Source organism: Etheostoma spectabile, chromosome 1 (genome assembly GCF_008692095.1).
Source record: "Etheostoma spectabile isolate EspeVRDwgs_2016 chromosome 1, UIUC_Espe_1.0, whole genome shotgun sequence".
Lineage (NCBI taxonomy): Eukaryota > Metazoa > Chordata > Actinopteri > Perciformes > Percidae > Etheostoma > Etheostoma spectabile.
The window spans coordinates 381,556-405,039 of NC_045733.1; the positions used below are offsets into that span (position 1 = coordinate 381,556).

At 39.6% G+C, this 23,484-nt stretch overlaps 1 protein-coding gene across 1 annotated transcript in view; it reads right to left on the bottom strand.

Annotated features, from left to right (window-relative positions):
- The window catches only part of LOC116688015 (transmembrane protein 266), a 49,685-nt gene that overhangs the window by 10,130 nt on the left and 16,071 nt on the right, over positions 1–23,484 (bottom strand). The window contains exons 4-7 of the mRNA XM_032513788.1: positions 6,295–6,449; positions 4,618–4,691; positions 3,221–3,277; positions 2,747–2,885 (exon numbers count right to left, since the gene is read on the bottom strand). Coding sequence (XP_032369679.1) covers positions 2,747–2,885; positions 3,221–3,277; positions 4,618–4,691; positions 6,295–6,449 — 425 coding nt within the window. The remainder of the gene's footprint in view (positions 1–2,746; positions 2,886–3,220; positions 3,278–4,617; positions 4,692–6,294; positions 6,450–23,484) is intronic.

Genomic DNA, 23,484 nt, shown 5'->3' on the forward strand with positions numbered 1-23,484 from the left:
CAGCCATCGCCACATGCTCCTTGTACCTATTTATAGTCATGTTGGCACACACACATTGCAAAAGTGGGGATATGAGATGGGGCCAGTCCAGTCAGAATTCAAACATGCATGAAAAGATAAATCATAAAGTTCATTATTTAGCCATACAATATGCAGCAATACATTAGTGATCTACATCTTTTTTCATGAGAGCTGTCTAGTATGAAGTTGTTTGTAAAATAACAGGGTGCAATCTCAGTTTTAAAAGTTTAAATGATATTATGGTATGTGTCTCAACAAGTGTACAGCGTCAATTGCATTATTATAGTGTGTGCTTGCGTGTGTGTGTGTGTGTGTGTGTGTGTGTGTGTGTGTGTGTGTGTTTGTTGTGCATAACAGTGTAATTCACACCACAACTTCACACAAGCTAACACTCTCTTCTCTCACCTGGAGTCAAGTGTTTTACTGTTCACACAAACCTGTAGAATTTAGATTAAACACCAACACGGTTTCCCTGCATTTTAAACTTATGTAGTACTTTAAGTGAATCAGTTTTCTGTCCATGAGTATTGTACTACTTTGTTTCTTCCCCCAGAAATATTTGATCTCATCATTCCACATTTACTTGTATGACATTTGTTGACTTGGTAAAATGGCTCTGTTAAAAGCCCTTATTACAATTAGCACAATAATTGGTTCCATTGTCTTCATATCTGAAGATGGTAAGTAAGACATTTAACATTTCCGTATTATTAGTTTTAGGATCACCCATTTTCTACACATTTGGTGGGCTCATATTTCCTATCAAATAAATCTCTCTGCTTATAAATTCTGCTTTCTAGTCCTTAAAATTTCTGCTGTTGTTCACTCCTCTGTATTTCCACTCCCATCGGACTGACACAAACATTGCTGCTTCATACGTCAAGCTAATTCTGCGAGAGACTCAATCCCTCCCCTACGATAATCAAGCCGGTCCTTCAGCTGTACATTTATTGGTCTGAGTGTGATTTTTTTCCTCAGAGGTGTGTTACCGCCTGCCCAACAAGGGAACCCAATCACTCACAAATATCCAACCCAACAGGTTGAGGTGTGCCGAAGGAAAAGCACAAGTTTATTCCCTGAAAACCAACACTGCAGTTGTATGTTAAGAAGCAGGAAATATGGTCCTGCTGAACATGATTATCCAGAGTAAATCAATGATGTTTAAAGCTGTATTCTATTGATTCCTGAGTTGATTAATCATGTCATTATGATGTGTCCCTTTTTAGTTCAATATATTTGTTCCTATAAAACTATGTGCTCCTGTATGAATAGGATTCTAGACTAAAGTCATCCTGAACTAGACTGGGTAAACCCCTCCCACTCTGCCGGCGATTGGATTTTGCCCTGCAGCTCTGGTTTGGATGTTTCATTGTCCTGCTTCTGTTCAAAATGGTGCAGGAACCAATCACAAACTGGCTTATCTACCTGCCGCGCTACTGGCGGGTTCAACACAATGACGATAGAGAAGCGACCCAGCAGCTTCCTGTTTACATTCAACATAGCCGTCACCGAAGCGCATGACCCGTTGATACCGCTGTCGCTTCTACCTCACCCGGATTGTTGGTCTGATTGGTTGAAGGACGATCCAATTGCGGACAGAGTCATTTGAATTATGCCTTTTGGTCACGCTTCTTGTGCAGAGAAAATACAGAGCAGACTCCCCAGACCAATGCTCAATCTTAAATCTTGATCTGGTGATAGCCAGACTAATCTTGAAATTAACCAAGACAGAAATTTCTATTTAGGACCATAGAATTGTATCTTAAAATAAATCTAAATTAATAAGAAACACTGTTTCCATTAAGACAAAAAAAAACATCATCGAGATTGAAGAATTGGATTACATTAGAATGGCAGGTAACTATTAAGTACACATTTAATAGGAATAGTTTTACATTTTGAGAAGCATGCTTTTTACCTTTTTCACAGAGAGTTAGATGAGAAGATCAATACACACATAAGGCCACAGCTAGTAGCTTAGCTTAGCACAAAGACTGCAGCACAACCCCCTTGATTTTGTACTTTTTTCTATGGATTAAACAAATAAGATATAACATGTTAATTTAGGAGCTGATAGGTGCTGGCAGGCCGATTTTGTTACTATTGGACAGAACAGTTTCCAGTGTTTGTACTCAGCTGAACCAACCAGCTGCTGGCTGTAGCCTCATCTAACTCCTCCAGAAAGCAAATAAGGGTGTTTTCTTAAAATGTCGAAGTATTGAGGGGAAATATAGGGAAAACAGCCCTTTACTCATCCACTGGAGAAGAACGAATTGCACACTAATTCCTGTGTGGTTTGTATGCAGCTGATCCTGTATTCAGTCAGAGGCCCGTGGTGAGGGTGACCTCTGAACAGATATCGAACCGGTCTGCATTAGCATTGGGGAGAACAACCACTATATTCATTACGGCCTCTCTGAATCTACTTAACCATCCCCTTACAATCAATACAAGTTAGAGTAGCGGATTGGCAGCAATTTACTATGAGGGATGATCAATAGTTATATTGCTCTCAATAGTAAATAATTTGTATAATCATGGAGAAAATAGGTTCATTTAGCTCTTCTAAGGCACACTGATTTTTATGCATCTGTGTAATCCTTTTGAGTTTAGAAAGTACATTAGTAGGGTATTTCCTTGAGTTGCTCCTAAAAATGAATTAGTCTACACATACAGGCCTCTTAGTAAGACTCATTTGATGGACACAGTGTTTTGTCTGCCTCACCGTCAATGATCCTCTTGACCCTCCAGATGCGTAGAGTGATGATGAGGCTGATGGCATCCCAGGGGCTGCTGGGCCCATTGGCCACCGTGGAGGCCACCATGGGGGCCAGGGACAGCACGATGACAGCACCATCAAACACCTGAGAGGTCACACACACACCAACACACACACACACAATTTAAATACGGGCAAATGTTGTTTGTGTGTGTGTTTAGGTGTGTCCGTGTGTGTGTCCGTGTGTGTGTCCGTGTGTGGTCGTGTGTGTGTGTTTGTGTGTAAAGCCTATTTTCCAAGATGTTGAACCATTTCTACTACAAGGAGGCATAGCTCTGGGGAAAAAAACAAAACAATACATATATATATACATATAATATATATATATATATATATATATATACATATAAACTTGTAAATATTGTGACAAAACTGAAAAAAACTGGTCACCAAAATCTGCTAGTAAACACCAGCACAAACCTCAACTTTGTTCTCAATGTAGTCCCAGATCCCAAGCACTACAATTCTGAAGACAGTCTAAGACAGACAGAGAAAGATAAATGAAAGCATTAAAATAGATAAGGTGAGGAAGTATGTGGATACATATAAAAAGCTCTTTTGATATTCTTAGTCTTTTGAGTTGTCATTACATCCAACACCCTTTGTCAAGACTTGTGAAGATAGACTAGAAACTGAGAAGAGGCCTGTGTGGAACAGTTTTATTCTTCAAATAAAAAAAGAAAATAATCACTATGCCAGAATGCTATATGTGCAGTAGGCACCCTAAAAGTAGCCAACATTTTAAAATAAAATAAAACTGTTTGAGTAGTGTAAAATGTATTGCAGCTAGCAAATAGGAAATCCATGCACACATACAATACATGAATACAATATAACTGATTTGCATTTGACACATTACAGAAATATCACAAAGAAGACAGAATACTCTCCTTTCAAAATCATTTTAACTCTTTGATAGAACTATTATTTCTGTGGCTCTAAATGTTTCCTGATCTTGATCATTGACTTACAATGAGTAAATTAGATTACACTTGTAATCTAATTTAAAAAATGCTGTTGGTTGCGGGACCATTTGTTGAGCAGGGCCATTGATTTACACTCTTATTAGCACAGGGTGTCATGTACGACTGGTCCTGCTAATCCATCATCCGTAGCGCATGTTGGACAACAGTGCTGGTGTCAAGTGAGAAGTGCAGGGACTCCACCCACATGTTCGAATCCTGTTTTCTGATTGGTGCCGTGGGACCAGCTGGTGGTCACAGATGACTCTTCTGTGATGTCAGTGGGCGAGGTGTTTGGATGGATTGTATCACTGTAACCCCATCCCCACTGCTCATTAAGCTTAGCTTTAATTATCTCTCCTTCAGGCTCACTGGTAATTAATGTTTTGGTTAGGGCATTGGGGCTGAGGCTGTCAGGGTAATTGGTTTGCACTGAAGTGGAGGCCTGTGGGCCAAATTCTCCATTTTGTTTTTCACAATTCTCCAGTGGTGATAAGATATTATTTTTTACGAACAATGGCTCAAATTTTATTAAGACTAATTACAATTATGGTTTACACAATACACATTTCACTGGCCATCCAGCCTCAAGGTATTTCTGAAGCTAAGGCTGAATCCTGACTAGACGTTAGAATAGAGATGATAGAGGAAATTAAATGGCAGCCACGTACTCTAGTTCCCTTAGACCTGTACCTGGTTTGTATTGCTAGGATATAATCTACAGTTAAAGAAAGTTTAGTTTAGTTTAGTTAAATTGTGAATATTTATGTCACGCAAGAGACTGAGAGCAAGAAGATTTCTATTTATAGTGGTACCATAAATAAGGTTCTATGGACAACAATGTGTATGTCTTACCTCTGAAAAGAAGAGTGACAGGATGATAAGGCTGATCCAGTGTATAATGCTGGCAAATTGGAAAGCATTGGAAACTGTTGATAAAAGAAACGTGGACAAATGTTAACCTGCAAAGTTCCAAAGAGGAGCACACAAGCGCCGATGCAATGAAACAAGGTGTTCCTTTAACAACGAGGTAAGCAAATGAAATTAGAATTAAAGTTTAGAAACCATTCTGTCCATCAGCATTTCATGTCCATTCATGAATCCACAGTGCCAATCTGTATCTACCTATGTCCTATGCCACAAATTTCTCTGTGCACTCACTCTCTCACTCTCCCGCCTTATTGCCCACTCCAGTGTTTGTCTTGCCGGAGTGGCAGCAGACAAAGCACTAGATTACAAGAGATCAGAAGTGACTAGAGTCCTGCAGTCACCGCAACGAGACTCAGGTATCATCAGAGCTGGATGCTGGCCAGTAATCGATGGGGACGTGTGCCTGCTCCCATTGACAAGAGACTTGGTTCATTATCACCTTTCTCCATCATTCTTCATCACAACCATTTACCACCCAGCACTACCAGCTCCTCTGTGACTGGCAAGATTACACACACAGCAGTGATGGACACAAAATGCATTCACATTATGATGATTTGTTATAAGTAATGGATCTTCAGACATGAATCTTTGTAAACTGCCCTACTGCATGTACTGTAAAATAGAATATGGAACAAAATTCAAAGTCACACTTTGTGTGTGTAGATTATTTAAAATGTATTATGGTTTAAGTCTACAGTATGTTACTGTCAGATTATTATACAGTCATATTAATGGACAGTTTAGGTCCCTTTATCCACCAGTATGAACACACATCACACAACGCCAATAGTGGAAGAAGTACTACACTAAGATGCTTTACTTAAATAACAGTATGTAGTATAGTCCAGTGGCATTAGACCTCGGGGTCAGGGTCCTTGAACACCTTTTTGAATGAAACCATGTGAGTTGTATAGAGTGGAAATGTCTCTTTGGCGAATCACAATCAATGGAAATGTGACAAGGGGCTCCAGCCAAAAAGGTTGAAAAGCACTGGTTTAATATTTAACTATATATTGTTGTAAATAAGGTTATGATATTTATATTTTATAGTGTTTATGTAAAAATAGGAATCTGGAAAGTAATCAGTAACTTTAATTGAAAAATGAATGTTGTAGAATAAAAAGTACAATATTTTTTCTCTGAAATATTAAAGTGCAAGTACCTCAAAATTGTAATTAAATATGACACTTTTTTAAATCCAGGACCTTTTGACTGTGATGTGCTCTTCCTTATCTGTCATTATGTCAACCAACAAGGTATAGCCTCTAAACCATGAGAGTAAGAATGTGCCAGTGTAGCTGTACAGCAAGATTAATAACAATCTGAACCTATCTGCAGGTACTGTAGGCCACAGTGCAGGAAAAGCACCAGTGGAGTTCGTGAAGATTCAGTTAAATGATCAAGGACACTGAAGCAATTAACTCCCACTACTCCAGTGGAACTGCTCCTGCGCGCTGCACTGGATGCTTCCCTGGTGTTCTATGAACGTCACACAGTGTATTGCTGGAGAAGAATATGCATGCTCAGCAAACCTCTCCCTTGATAAAAAATAAAAGTTAAAATAGGAGAAACAAATAAGTAGCCATGCACACTATTTACATTGCAGGAGTTTGGTGTCTATGAGCAGCTCCAAGGACAGGAAAAGCACCACCAGGATGACGCAGGCCACCAGGATACAGTTGAAGCCAGCGCTGAGCAGACAGACCTGCCACAGGGCCACTCGCCGGCCGCAGCAAGGCTTCAGCCAGTTGGACCTAAAGAGAGCAAACCACAAAAAAAGAGGTAAGGGTTTTATTTGAAGTAAGTAGATTTGAATCAGTATGGGTTGTTCTTTTGCATTTCTAGACCATACAATACCAACAAAATAAAAAGGTACTACATATCATAAAAGTAAGCTCAAATCCCTGATTAAAACAATGAGAAATCTTTCACAGCCACAAATAGAATTATTGAAATCAATGTTTTTCCTTTACACAAACTATAATCAAGGCAAATAAATTGACTCAGAAGTGACACCTAAATAATGAATAATGTTCCAGAACAGCATGTTTAAACTGACATTGTTGGCTATGGATGAACCTATGCTTGCATTGAGTGCAATGCTAAACTTTATTTGAATGGTTTGAGCTTGATATTTGAACTTCCTGACATGGCCAACAGAGGGTAGTAGTTTACACTTATGAAAGGGGAGGTCTGTTTAATCCAAGTTTGTTGCTGATAGCCAGAGCAAGGGGGAAAGGAAGTGCGTTCAGAGACAGCATTGACAGAGAAAGGGACAGTGAAGCTCTGTGAACCACTGACTTGACCAGCAGCCGTAGGTGTGACTGGAATATTGATGGACTCTTTTTACATGGCAATGAAGTGAGTCACTGTAGAAGATGCTGCTTAGAGTGAACAATTTCACATTCAGCAAAATCAGTGGCCCAAGACACAAGTGAAAGTGTGAGACATAAAGAAATATGTAAATTAAATTTACATCTAGACATATGTGTGAGAACTGTTTGTTTATCTATGGAATAAGTATTTCCAATTAAAATATCAGCCACATTAGCTAACAATCTCCTGTCTGCCTTGAATATGGTCCAGAGAAAATGGTAACCAAAAGCTTGATTTTGCCAGGTAGATTTTGTACTATAAGAATCCAGCATGTAGGTCATTAAAGTGTCTGGCAAGAGGACTCAATGCTATTTTGAAATAGTGACTAGTCTTACAGACCAGCTACTACAAGGGCTGACAGCAGGAGATGATAGAAACAATGCCTCTCACTAGTTCTCCAGCTGGAGTGGAAAGTTGGCTCTGCCCACTACCTTTCCCTTCTCCCTATGCACTGGCATGGTGGAGACAGACGCTGGCAGAGCATTTCTCCTCTGATCATGTCTTCATTATTTGGCGTGGTGCTAATATGAGCTGCAACTGTGGCAAAAATGGCTCCATTTTCACTGTGGCTTCAAAACTGATTATTCTACACTCATTACAGAAGAATCTGGACTTTTTTTATCCGTTTTATTACCAGTTATAGCCTTATCAAACCACATCATGTTCTCACATAAAAACTGCAAATTAAACATTTATTGTTAATGCCACCAGTACTGGAATGAAACAAATGAATCCCCAATAAAAGTCCTACTTTTACCTACTGTTTGCTGTGTAACTGGGTCATCTCTAGTTTTGGGATGTACTAGAAAATTACTCTTTGAAATGACAGATTGTGTGCAATTTCAATCAAATATATACATTTCCTTCTATATCAGATCTTGTAAAAGTCCCTCCTGTACATGGAGAAATACCTTGCTCTTAGATTAAGCACATGACTACAAAACAGGCCGAGAGCATTTACTGCAGTTGATTTAATGCTGTTGCGGACCTATCCCTCCAGGGGAGACTTTTTACGTGTCACCTCCTCATTTCTGACATTTTAACTTCTGCTCAGTCAGTGGAAGAGGCCACACATGTGTCTTTTTTTACTTCATGTGTGGCTCTTTGGCTATTTGATTAAGGAGAACTGTCACACAACTTCCACAGCAGATCAACAATTAAAGTTGAATTTTTAAGGCAAAAGTTTCTAAAATGTGCCTTATTTTCTCCTACAGAACACATTTATGTAGCAATAAGGGAACATGTGTTTAGTTGATGTGTTGATCACTCCACCCTCCCATCGGAAAGTATTTGTTCAAGGCTGGCATGGGCAGAGCCACAAGCCTGTAAACAATGCACAGCTAATCTAATAAAGGCGTAATCATGCTGATAACAATCATCTTCTTGGCTTTGGGTGGGGTGGCATAAATGTGCAAGCTCCAGATGGTGCAGAATCTGCTCCACCTGAGTCTTGGCGAGACTCTGTGGATGCCAGGTATCATGCCGTACTGAGAACAAGCCTATATGCCAGGCTATATATACATATATAAAAAAAATATACAGTATACAAAATCAGTGTTTTCATATATATCACTATATATGCTAATACTGTGTATAAATAACCAAGACAAGACAAAAAACTAAAACTGTGACTCCTTAGCATACTTTACCAACAGACCTTAATTTCTTGAAGCCGCATCCTGCCACGTCATTTAACTAAAATTAACTTCTCAGTGTCCAGTCACATATCTTCAAAAATTATTTGAACAACAAATCCGCAGCACCACTTCTCATGCATGCCAGCATATGTCCCCAAACTGCATTACAAGGAACTATCAATCAAGCAAACACAAACTACATTACATTACATCCCTCCTCCCCCGAGGCATTTGTATGCCACACAAAAAATCAGCTGGTGAGATGTAAGGCAGTTGTGGAAAAAAAAAAATCTACTGTTCAACCAAAGAAAATCTGGCAATGGGAAATCGACAAAATAATCATTGTAATGTATAATGTATAATAGTACTTCATACTAAATTAGACAAACGCATTAAACATAAGACAGCATTATTTCACTGGTAGACTTAAAACATTCTTGTTTTTGATCACGGGACCATTAAACAAGAAATATAAAGTATTTTTTCTTTATTTAAACAGGAACTTAGTGAATGATGTCCTTCAGCACTGCATTGCTCTCCACCCACATTGTACATGAGACTCTGGGTATCTGCACCAGTCAACCTCCAGTAACCTTCTCTCACCTTTCTGGATTTGTGACTACTCCTAACAGCATACAGCAGAATTTTGTTCAACTAACGCTCTGTTATCTGATTGTATAAAACATTCAGTTCTGTGAAAATAAGTTTTGGGAGAGAAAAAAAACGAACGACATCCGTGCATTTCAGTCATCCAAACATTTCATTGGTTCAAATGAACTCCATTTCCTGCGGTTATGGTTTAGCAAACTTCCACCATACGATTAGAAAGTCTATAAAGGTGCATCTTATATAAAATAATTTCACGCTTCATTCAATGCTGCAGAGAAGCAAAAAAAGAAAATACTACCAGAACAATAAAAGTCCATGATCGGGAATGGTAAAAAAGAAGTGCCAAATGTGAAATACTCTTCAAACAAACTTTACAAGGGTACAGTCGCCTCAGGTTTTAAGAGCTTGATGTCATAGCGCGGCCAATCATAAATCACAACTGAAGACAATACTTCCACTTTTGGGGTAATTTTAGTATTTCCCTCCATACCCCCAACGCATGGTAGGGTAATACACTAAGGGAAGTTTTTTAAAGGAAATGTTTTTAGCCTCTGCTGGTTGCCATGGCAACCTCAGGGTAACAACAAGATGGCAGGAAGTTACTGCTCCTGGACAATTAATAGTCCGGCCCATATATATTCATAAGTGAGCCTTGAAGGTCTTTGTTTACCTTTGGACAGAGTCAGGGTTGCTGTTTCCCTCTGTTCTGCAACTGTAGTATCATATTTAGCAAAGAGTGGTATCGATCTTTTCAAGTCTCAGCAAGAAAGTGAACAAGCGTACAAGCGTGCAACTGACTAGCGTGACGAATCAGAAAGCAGCATGCTGGCCAAGATCAAATCTATCACCTGAGGATATTATGAGTCAACAAAGCAATACACCTGTGTTACAATCTGCTGAGCAATTGAAAATGTCTCTCTACAGGATGACTGCACAGCACAAGCCAAAGCATCACACACACACTCACACACACACACACACACACACACACACACACAACACACACACACACACACACACACACAAATAAATAAGGAATGGGATATCACAGGCAGTGCAAAGACTCAGCTTTGATACGTTAGACAAATAGGCTGAATCAGTGAATGTGTGTGTTTTTACCTCATGTCATGCCAAAACTAGCCCAGCCCAGAGGGGACACAGTCAGACACTGCTGGTGACACATGCAGTATATTAATGAGTCCTATTAAAGCAACAGAACAGTAGCAAATGTTGTTTCTCTGACCCGCTCAGCTCTGACGGCCTGACAGAACCACCTGGCCCAAGTCACTAGTAGACAAGCACAAACAGTGGACAAGGTCACTTCCAAACTGCTAACTTTAAAACTCACTTTGGCTTCATGGTTTTCACATTTTTTCACAACCTAATATGGATTTGCAGTTTAGTCAAATAAGATTTTTTTGACACAAACATGGAGCACAATGGTCTTTCTTCATTTGCTCTCTTCCCACATTTCTGTCTTTATCTCTCTATTTTTCTCTCTTTCTCTGTCCCCTCGTTTATTCTCTATATCAGTGTGTGTTGAGCAGGTTGATATAGCTGTCACCGTTTCCCACTGCCAGTGAGATTGAGTGGAGCTGGACAGGGAAACAGAGGAGGGAGATTAAATCAGGGAAAGTAATCGATACCAGCATGTTGAGTGAGTCACCCAACACTGGGACTGGCTCACAGCACCTGATGGTCTCATCAGATAAAGTACTCCCCCACAGGGGAGAAGGTTATATATTGCTTAAACATTCATTCATCCTTTGTCCAATAGACAATAATAATGAATATATCCTTTCACTCAAATAGTGTGTATAAATTCAATTTAAACTTGTCCTCATTGGGAAATATCATGCTTTTACTTTTCTATTTCTCCTAATTTGTCCACGTTTAACTAGTAACTTCAAGAAAATAATAGCCTGGTTGACACCAGATCCTTCTCAGTTGTAACTGAGAGTGGGTCTGGGGAAAGTTCATTCACAGCTCCTTTGAAAAGGGGCCTAACCAACGGACGCCGCTCAAATGCCTCTGGGCGCAAATGGATAGACCTAAAACCAGAGGTGGGTAGAGTAGCCAAAAATTGTACTCAAGTAAAAGTACTGTTACTTCAGAATAGTATGACTCAAGTAAAAGTAAAAGAAGTCATCCAAATAATTACTTGAGTAAGAGTAAAAAAGTGCTTGATGAAAAAACTACTCAAGTAGTGACTGTTGAGTAACGTCTGATTTATTTCGTAACACAAGCATCAATCAGACCGACAAAAATACAAAATAATCATATTTAGGCAAATTATAGCTCATCCAATCAATAAAATAAATTAAAATGTATTTATTAATTACAAAATAGCTTACTTGAGAGACTTGTCACATCAAATTAGGATGGATACTGCATGTGTAAAACATACTGTATGTAACCTAAAAGACTAACATCCACCTCTCCACAGCAGAAACTAAAACCACCACCACGTCTCCTCAGGTTAGATGTTGAGTTTTTGAATGCTCACATGTCCATTTTTTTTTTTGCGGAGCCCGTTTGCAAATTTACAAATCCTACTACGGCCATGCTAAGACCCGCCCAATAGCATTCACACACTACTGTTGGCCAGGCATCCATGCCTACATGTACAGGGCCTATGCCCTGTCCATTCTTCTATCATAACCTTAACCACTCGAGCTGTGAATGCCTAACCCCAACCAATCGAGTGTCATTGAAGGGCGGGTCTTGGCGTGGCCATATTAGGATTCGTAATTTGGCAGCCCATTCGATCTGCTTCAACGGCGCTGTGCTATCGTCATTGTGTAAAGCCCGCCTTAACGGTTGTGATTGGTGCCTCGATTTGGAAAAATTGGAAATGGGCTTAAATGGGCTTAAATGGGCTCTTGGCTAGATGGACTTGCAGAGCAAATCTCAAATTTGACGGAAGTTCGTCAGGGTGTTCCCAGCCTAGGAAAATAATGGGCTGTGCATAGTTTCTTGACAATATTAAGATCAGTACAATACTTGTTTGGCTCTGAATGAGGTCAAATGTTGGTAATTTGGTGTCTATTTAAGATTAAAAAAAATCTTCCACAATTATATTTTTTATGTACACTAGTTGTGCGAGTACTTATTGTTCCCTTATCTTATAAATTACCCCTAAAGTCCTCAGTAACACCTGGACAACAACAACTGGGAAACACAGAAAACATTGGAAATTTATAAATATTATATTTTAGTTTAAATATTCAAGCACGCCTGTGCATGAACTTTTCACTTTGGTTTAACAGAATAGAGCATAAATATGGTACCCTGTATAAGTTTGAAAACCACCTACAGTATCCATGGGCAGCTAAAATTTGTAAATATAATATTGTAAATCCAAACAATGGCACAAAAGAACACCATACAACTTGTGCTGCTGCAGTCCTTTTATGATTTGTAATAAGCAGATAATTCTGTTTTCTTGACACAAAAGAACATATGCATTCCAAACTGACAACTCATCAAAGGTAATAGCTTGCATGTAACAAATAATTTTAAAATAATAAAAACATTTTTATCCACTACTTGAAAGTTGTTGTTTTTTTGTATTCTGTTATTGGCTTATCATCTAGGGTGCTTTGAAATTGGTGATGACTTACTATTCCTGGGATGAGAGGTGAGATTGTGAGATCGTCTCAACACTTTTTATGGTGTGTTGCTGTGCAAGAAATGTGACCCCAGTGGATGGAAACTCATTTACACCCAGAGCACAGAGGAAAGGAAGAGAGAGAGAGAGAGAGAGAGAGATAAAGCGAGATATTGCATTGTGTTTACTCAAGTTCATTAAATTCAGCCCTTAATGGTTTAGGTTTACTTAAGACTAAGAGTCTACAGCCACAGTAGCAGCTCTGTGAGCATGACAATTAGCACTAAAGACAAGGCTGATGTTGATACGCCTTTATCTTCTGGGAACCATGATGGTGGTGTATGATGTGGTGTAGAAGATATTTTGGCAATAGTTGTTGTGCAATTTCAGTCTGGTGGACCAATCAACAAATTTCCTAGTTAGAATTAACGCATTTAAAGCTACATTGAGCAATTTCTGACTGGTCGGAAAGTGACGCAAACGCAAACATACTGTACATAACAATAAATCTTGGCTTGCTAACTCAACTTATCAAGTTTTGTTTCATAACTCACATATAAGAAGAAACATAAAAGCGTTTATTTTAAAATATGTTATGTAGCAGCTTGTGCTTGCTTACTGCACTTCATGTAGACCTCAGAGTCTCCTTAAATTACTAAACAGAAACAAATTATTTCTTGCATACATGAGTAGTACAATCACAAAATACAAAAAAACACATAATGAATGTGGGTACAGATTATTGACTTTCAGTTTCAGTTTTTTTTTTTTTTACTGACTGGCAGTAAAAACACCATCTTTGTTTATTTCTGTTATTGCCAAATCAGAACCTCCTACAGCTAGTGCTCCTATCAGCTGCTTCAAGGCAAAAGGCCCAGAGTTGGTCCATGTCTAATCATTGTATATACAGCCAAACAACATGCTGTCAAGAAGTACTTTACTGCTCATGGAATTTGTTTTAACAGGAAAGAAGAGAAGGGGCAGATGCAAGAAGACCCTCTTCTTTCTGAAGGAAGGATTTTAGAGTGTCCTTTCAAGCAAAATCACAGTCAGCCGATGTCAAATTCAGTCTCACCCGATAAAGCAGACACCAGACAGGCAGCATCCTACCCTCCTCTACAAACAGATGTGTCAACAACCAATGCACACACTCACAAACACACATGTACACAATGCTTCAGTTCACGCTAAAGCAAGTGAGGAAATGGGGGAGTACCAACTAAGCATAAAATACATGCTGAGTTTCCCCGATACTGTCAGGTAATTAGTTTAACATTGGAAAGGTTCCCCATTACCAATGCCTATGCACCATTGATCACAACACATCAGAGGCAAGCCCCTGCACTCCTGCAGCACTTCCAGTGGAAACAGAACCAAAGCAATAAAAGGCTGACCCTGGAGTAAAGATGTACACGAGTTATTGACTTCTGCTCAGAGATCGAGCAGTTTTTGTTTTTTTTACTCCGGCTAAAGCTAAAAAGAAACATGACAAGTTTGTGATCATTACTTTAGTATTTACCTTCTTACATCAACGGTATTGTCGGGCAAGCCCATTATTTATTTAAATTGTTCATTTATTTTTTGTTGATTGTTAACATTTCATTTTAGAAAGTCAATTAAATGACCAGAAAGAGATGCAAGAGACCTGAAAGACAAACAAAACTACCACAGAGACACAACTACACACAACTGCAAAGAACAGCCATATCGTTTTGTGTCCCTTTAAGTCTGGGTGTCTTTTGCTATATACATGTACAGTATTTACATACATACTAGAAGAAACATGATTTAGATTATATTTTTCACCTGCAGCTAGAGGCTTGGGTTTACTGTGAGCAGTTCCTCATGTGTACAACTCAATGAACAAGGGCAACTGGTGTTCAGTTTTTCCTTGCAGCCCTGTGGGAACGCTGGTGAAAGACTCATTTGTATGTTACAAGGGGACAGGAAGGTCAGTGTGTGTGTTGGTTTGTGAGTACACGCATGGGTGTATTCTGTATTCTGTGCATGTACGCCATATGTGTGCATTCATTCGTGTGCAGCCAATCAGAGGCACCCTTGATTGGTCAACTGTTACTATAGACTGCAGTTAGTTATAAATCTCAGATTAAGTAACATAAGTGAATTAATAGGATGTAAAGCTCATTTAAGATGTGGCAAACAAATCAATAGAGTATTTTTGATTTAGTGATGAGATAGACTAATGAGGCATGGTGCTTTCAAAACCAGAGGTTCAAATACTGTTAAGTGAACAGAGCTAAATTAACATGGTCTTGTTTAATAACAAGGTCTAAACCATTTCGGTGGATTATCATTATTGTTATTATCATTTTAGCTACTTTGAGTGCCACAAATAAGAGGATGAAGAAAATCCAATCTGCTTGCAACTCAATCAAGCTGCTCTTCACTAATAGGTTTTTGCTCCGGCATGCAATCTCTCTCCCTTATTTTATGGTGGCCGACAGGGGCAAATGCCCTGAAAACACATGCAAATGGACAAAACACAACAAAATTAAGAAAAATTCATTAATTTGACAACACATGCACATTCAGCAAATGCGCTGCAAATACACACAACACAACCAAATACATAAATGTGCTACAAATACAGAAACAACGTAAAAAAGAAAAGTACACAAACCCCCAAAAAAGAAGCGACGCAAAAACAAAAAAAGATGCAACAAAAAAAACGCTGCATCCAGTTACACAACGGAAGTTCTCCAGGCCTCTAGAGGGAGCACTAAGTGGAACAGCTTGTGGAGAGAGAGCGAGCCGGGACACGTTTAATTTCAGAACGGTGTGAAACGGTGTGCTACCGCAAATATTAAGCCTATGTTTGAGATAAGTTTTCTCTCGTTTGGTGGGTGTGTCTCGGCTCAGGTCACAGACTCAATCAGCAGAGACGTGTCTGTAAAATCGTGGAAATAAAACATTTAAAACTGCATCAGCGAGAGGGTTTAATTTCAAGGTCGGAAACGTGCATCACTGAAGTGTAGGCCTCCTCAACTGTAATATTGTGATGATACAACAAAACAGTTACCAACAAAATAAGTGATAATCAATCTGTATTCTTATTGTGGAGCAATTCGCTCTTGAAATGAAAAAGTTTCTAGTCCCTCCCTTTAAGCCAGTCAATTTGAGCTATAGCTTTGTAGAGACTGTTGGATTTATCAAACTGAATTAATCCCCCCCACACATATAAACACAAAACTGCTAACTCCATTGTGTTGTAAGTAAGACATCTGCTAAAAAAGTTATTGTATTAGCAGCATGATTGCCATGCTGTTTAGTTCAAAAACATCCAAAACACCAAAGTACAAAGACATAGTGGACCAGACGCAAGCTTTTATTTTAAAAAGTCAAGATTAGCGTTGGCACCAGATGAGAGGGCATGAGACGGGGGCATGGACTTTATATTATTAAAAAATATATAAATGATATTAATAATAGTATTATTTTAACATACAGTCTATGGACAGGAGGCCTGGAGAACTTCCTTTGTGTAATCTGGATGCAATGTTTGTTTGTTGCATCTAGTTTTCTATTTGCTTTGCTTCTTTTTTGGGGGTTTGTGTGCTTTTTTTGATTATTTCTATATTTGCAGCCCCTTTATGTATTTGGTTGTGTTGTGTGTTATGCAGCGCGTTTGCTGAATCTTGCGCATGTGTTGTCAAATTAATTAAGCTGCTTTCTTAATTTTCTTGTGTTTTGTCTATTTGCATGTGTTTTCTAAAGTTGCAGGGCATTTGCACCTGTCGGCCACTGGACTTATTAGTTAGAAAATGTCACATTTTTCATGTCTGTGAATATTAACTTTAAGACTTATTTTTTGTTGTTGATTTGGACATACAACTACCATACATTTATCTAAATAGTGTACATAATGGCTAATGTACAGAGCAATTAATTATGGTGAAACTTAAAGCAACATTGCTTAACTATTTCACCCTAAAATAACAAACAAAACAACAAAACAAAATCTTTCTGATGCTACACTGACTTGTAATAGGGAGAATGATGCCTGCTGTCATTCTCACTGCAAAACAAAGAACACCTGTTCTTGTAACTTTGGCGAGCTGGAACAATCTCCCAGGAGAATTGTGCAATGCTTTATGGTACTACCACAGATTTTGGTGAAACTATCGTATCTCTGATGTTCTCCAGCTGCTCTGCCTGGACTCTGTAATTTGAGGAGTTTCCTGATGGACAGAAAGCTTGACTTGTTGCTAAAGTAATTCTAATCTTACATGCTACATCATGAATGTTGGTAGCACATGTGGGATCGCATTTTTACGTAATTGTTTATCATTGTACTGGAGAGGATGCGTATTTTCACTTTCACAGTATGATAATTGTACATGAAATTTCAGTAGTTGATAACAAGTGATGAATAACTTACTCCTTGATGAGAGATAATAGTAACGTTAGATATAAGAGCTGTGATGTTAATGTACAATTTATTTGGGATTATTTCAGAAAGTACTACCAATATGTACAACTTATGACTGCCTGCAATGTACCATCTTACAACAAAGTAAAGAACTCCACCAAGTTACTTGTGCTCTGCGAACAAGCCGGCAGCCATCCCTGTGGCAGAGGAATTAAGAAGCCTGGGAGATAACGGGGAGGCCAGTCACTCCCCGGTTGCCGTCTCAGACAACTTCCTGTGCTCTCTAATTAAATCAGGCCAAATTGGCTCGACCAGGAGAGAGCCTTCAGAGAATGCATTATTTCAAAAAGCAAAACTTCAACATTTGACTTTTTCTCCCCTCTTTTTACAAAGTTGCAGCATTTAAAGTAAAAGAGCAGGAAAGGGACCAACAGTAAATGGTTGCACAAATCTGTTCTGGTTTTACTTACTGATGAAGATACATTGTTAAAAGGATAGGGGTAAACTTGCAAATGGGCCAGTATAGCCTTAAGCTGGTGGGTGGCAGAGGGTAGGAGCACTTGTTTTTCTTCTTTTTCCCCCCTTGCTCACTACAGATTTAGATGAACCATCTGGTGTTGGTTCCTAACCCTGGACTCCTTGCACATTTGGAATAGCCGTATCAGCAACATATGCTTCTGTCTCTGCGTCTGGCAGCCACACACCCATCACTGGGATGGGAGGTGACATCATTCCACTACTCAGGTGTTGGGGGAGGGTTGGGGTAGTCTGGTGAGTTTGAATCTTAAGATATTTCTACACTGCAGGCTTTTATCCAGGTGACCGGTGTTAGCCCTTTTTCTCAGTCAACAATGAGGCCAGGTACTTCCCTTTATCCCTTCTCACATTGACATACATCATACTCTACACACTGTGACCTTCTCTATACCTTTTTATGTGTGTATCATACCACATTGGCAGCAGGATACTGTATTTCCTTCAAATCTCCCTCCCTGATATTCTTTGATAAACTCTGCATTTTTCCCCGACAAAGTCACACACCAGCAGCAGCCTACACAGATACAAGCAGAAATGCACCAAAAGAACCCTTCAACTTAAAAAACTGAGCAAACAAACAAAAGCAGCTTGGAAGAGAGTGGGCAGCCATGAAAGTGCTGAACACAAGCCCACGCCACCTTGGTCCTCCCAGCATTTTTCCTAGACAGGAAGATGGATGGGCCCAACTCTATTAATAACTACACTCCACTTACCATGACGCCAAAACTGCTAACACTGCAACTGCCCCCTGATGCTAGCTAGAAAAACCACCTCCCACAATGTCGCCCACGTCTCTCCTGATAGGAACACTGTGTTAGGCAACAATACTGTAACCGGGTGCTGGAAATCTTCAACCTTCACCCTCACCAGAGGACTGTGAACTGAGAGGCTCCTGAAGGCTCCTGAAGGTGCCGCTGGTAGTGATAGTCAGTGGGATGTACTGACAAGTGTGTGCAATATGATTTACAGTGATAATGGCTACTTCTTGGCATTTAGTTTAGTTACAACGCAGATTGGTATTCAGGAAAGGCATACTTTGTGTAAAATCAAGGACAGAAAAGGATGAAAAACGATGAGACAGTGAGTGTTAAAAGAAAATAGTAAGACATGCAGGCAATAGGAGAAGCAAGAGAAAAAACCATGAGGAATATAGAAATATGTAGAAGGGTGGCGAAAGAGAGAGAAAGAAGAGCTAAATGTGCAGAAGCATCAATGAAGGAACACTATTGTTCCTAATGAGATGTGACAGCGCAGTATAAACTGGAATATGAAGTGAACCATGATTACAGAGGATTAGATTAACAACCACTATGTAGTGCAGTGAGAAAGCTTTTCAGGCCTGGCATTGTCCCTCCCCCCCCCCCTCTCTCCGTGTATAAATACTCTATGTGCTGTGTTTCTGTTCATGCATGCACAAATATCTGTGATAGAGGAGGGTTTGTGTGTGAGTGACTGCTTTGCCGTCATGTGAAGTGAGGGCAGCGCACTATACAAGAGATAGCAGTAAGGTCAGCTCCACCTTCACAATGCTACAGGCTATGATATGCAAACATGGCTGACAGTAGGTGCTTCATCACACAATGGCAGCTTGACACAGAAGCCTTTTCTCTTGATTAATCCCCTCTGCTTGCTTCCTGCTATAAAACATGCTGCAACCATACAGTAGACAAACCACAATAACACAGTGCTGTGTTCGTTCAACATCTAATCTGTAAACCTGTGAGAAACAGTACAGCCTGCAGGTTGTCTCTTACTCCCAACATGTAAATGTGTGATTCTTTTTTTCTTTCTGCAGTTTAATTTTCATGGACTCATCAATGAAACTGATTAGTTCAATAACTTTGAAATACACTACACACCGGTGCAATCATTTGGATGTAAAGATTTAACAGTGCAACAGAAGATATATCTGTTCAGATTACAAAGTTTTCATTTACACCCACTTTCTTTCTGGAATGAGTAGATGAGAAAAGTTTTGCTGACCCTGAGACATTCCCAAACTGCCAGAGAGAATAACTTCCACACCTCACCCAATGAGCCATCCCCACGTTGATGAAACACCTCTACCATGGTTGTGACATTTTCACTTTCAGGAGTGTGCGCTCTCTTTTTTCCAAACATCACTACAGAGCATTTCTTAACATTTCCCATGCACAGCTTTCTTCATGACGCTCCTGCACTATCTCAGGAAGCCAATGAGCCAGCTAATGCAGGCTGGGAGGAGTGATGTTGAGGTGTGGCGGGGCAATCCACTTTCTCAGGTAAAGTCAGTGGAGCAGCTAACAGATTTTTCTCCCACATATATTTTCATTTTGATGTCTGTGGATTGCTGTCCCACTGCTGCTGTCTTGCATTCCTTAAACTTCACTTCATCATTCCACACGCCCATAAAAAAAAGTTCATTTCCTCTGGCCCATTTCCCTAAGGTGAATTCAGCAATCGGTCTTTTTTCTAGATGCACCCTAGCTTTTTTCTATCTGCATTCTGAAAACAAACACAGAACTGGGCCTGATGATCCTTACATACTGTTATGACCCAACAAAGTCAACTCACAGGTACCAAATGTCAAAGCGCTGATTTAAGAAAGCTGCACACTGCCACTGGAGACCAGCATTAAACATGATGATGGTGCACGGGCGTGGTGCTTGTGAATGTCATTTACGGAGGCTAATGGCCGCTGTCTGTTTGAGAGGTAGATCGATACAATAATGAGGAGACAGAGGCACGGGCGTAATCACCAAAAGCCCAGCGGTGCTGAAATCCACAGAATAAAATAGAATTGGGTCCTGGAGGGCAAGGCTGACTGACACATTCAGTGAGACGCTCTCTTGCTACATCTCACTGATTCTAATGACGTGGCCTTAATGTCAGAGGAGGCCTCTTTTCTTCACACATCCTCAGTTTTTCAGTGGTGATTCTCACTGCTTCCCTTTATTCTGTTTAAAAAATCTCACAGGTTGCAAAATGCAAGACCCATAAACAACTTAATATTCCACCTCTAGTATCACAAAGCAAGATATACAGTATAGGTGATTAATGTAAGGGATTAGTATAACATTTTAAGGTATAATGGAGATGTAACACACACATTACTGGAGCTCATGCCTGGTGCATTTAAACGGAATTTCATTAAAACTAAACGAAAGAATGATGACTTTAACAACTCCCACTGGCAGCATTTTTACAGGCAGACATTTTGCACTAATGACTTGAATATGAAATAGTGACCCCATCGCACTAAGCACAGTTTCAGTAAATTGGGCTCCCTGGTAAAATAACCTTCACCGCATTGGCTGGTAAATCTGTTGTTAGAGCTTCTTACAGCAGGGGTTCTTACAGTTTTTCAGCCTTGGGACCAGAAGGAAGAACTTAAGTCTCTTGCCCCCGGACCCAAGCTCATTTGAACATATTGGTAGTCTCGTTTTGTGATTACTCAACAACAGCAGGCTCGTGACCCAGTTATTGGCCAATTCTAAGCTTAAGCAGCCTTGCAGGTATTTCACAAGTTGACCTACAATAGCAAATGCTGCATGCATTTTTCATCACTGTATGTTTCTTACAACACCAGCCCAAGACAGCGAGGACAATCACAATAAACATACGCACTTCTATCCATTATGCATATGGATGGAAACACATGCTATCACTGACCCTAATATGAAATAGGACACATAATGGCTGTACTGGCTCTGATACAAGCACAGTGTGAGTGTTGGCACCGCCTACTGTTGACGTTGCGTCTGTGAAATCCATCTGTTTCTGACCATGACTGGCTAACTGAAGGGAACCAATGGAGTGAGACATGATTTGGTGTCAAACGGAGAACTAGGATGAGGTAGTGTGTTTGGATTTGGCGTGTGTTTGTTGGGTCCTGTACTACAGCTTATGGTGTTTATGTGCATCCTATTGAGAGCTTGAGCTAAGAACCAAGTTTGAGTCAGAGTTTCTGGACAGAATAGAAAGCCTGGACAGTAAGCAGGTTTTGCACAGGGGAAAAAAATCTGTTAATGTTGTGTTGTGACTAATCAAAAGGACAGCTGTGATGTGACCTCATAAACATATGCTCTGTACCAGTATTTCACACAATCGTGTTTTAGCGGAAAAAGCAAAGGACCACGCCCACAATCAGCAGGTCCAACATTTAACATGCCTTTGACTAAAATGGTGTTAAAGTATTTCCTGTTTTTTATCCATATAATTCATTTTTATTGCTTTCTTTCTTGAACTGGAAGTGTACAGGACCTAATTGAGTAAACCTTGAGTCTAGTATGCCCTTGGTGCAGCAAAGTCTAACATCAGAAATCCAAACAGAATTTCCAGCAAGACGAAAAATAGAAAAACAATTTTTTTAAAGATTAGATTTATGGGGCTTTTCCCTTTTATTAGATACAGTGATAGTGGATAGACATTAAAGGGGGAGAGATATGGGATATGATACGCAGCAAAGGGCCGCAGGTCGGATTGAAACCCGGACTCAGCCTGCATGGGGCAAACACTCTTACTGGGGGAGCTAGAGGACGCCTCAAGGGTAACTAAAATTAAGAATCGTCAAAACAAAAAATGAGAGCAAGTAATGATGCTTGGTTACATACAAATAATAGAAAACACACTTACAAATTAGTGAAGACCAGTCTGTGGCAACGTGTAAATCATGAATGACTTCATACATAGTACTACATTAATGACATCAAACGACTGGAAGTGTTGTAGTACAACCTAAACAGACTGCTTTTGATCCCCCATGTGAGACCAAATAAAGTAATTAAACGTGACAGCATGTATAGTTAGACTGTACAAAAGACTCACACAAAATTAAGAGTGTGATATTATCGGCTCCTGCGCTGCAAAATGTCACTTGCAATAAAGGCCCATATTTTCAGCAGGCATGGGGAGGAGGGGGGATATTTAGTCTGAAATGATGAATTGATCTCAGTTAAGTTATGGACGCTGGACAACCCAGAGGTTGTCACTTAATGATTAATGGACGTAATACTGAGCAACAGGGACAGCAAGTCAAGGACTTGGGGAGGGAGACTTAATACATGATGGATGATAATCATGCATGCTACATACAGTATAAGGCATTTAAGCAAATGTGATGGGTCATGTGCATCTGTGTGTGTGTGTGAGTGTGAATGTGTATGCATGCACACACAACAAACAAGGGATTTTGGGGAAAAAACTATAAATAACTGTAAGTCTGTCAAATGTGAAATATCTTACCACACTAACATACTGTATCACTAGACAGAAACTATGATAACATGTAGAGCAAAAGGTTGACAGTTTATTCTAGTCAGTATGTTCGGATATGTTTAGCTTTCTTGAAAAACAGTCTGACAAACTGAATTACAGTAGCATAAGCTTGATGTGGAATCATAGCTAAAATGTGCTAAGTCTTTTAAACTTCACATCCCAAGTTTGTAACACAAGCTTTCTGTTAAAAATATTAAGTATCCAAGCTATGGTGGCCCTGAAGTGCAACAGGAGAGCAAATCACACAACACAACACCAAATTGCCACACAGCAACACACCACAACACAACAGCAAATCACCAATATTTCTTTAGTATGTTTTCAGTGCAGACATTTGCTATACATCATATCCTACTGCTGACAATGGGCAGATC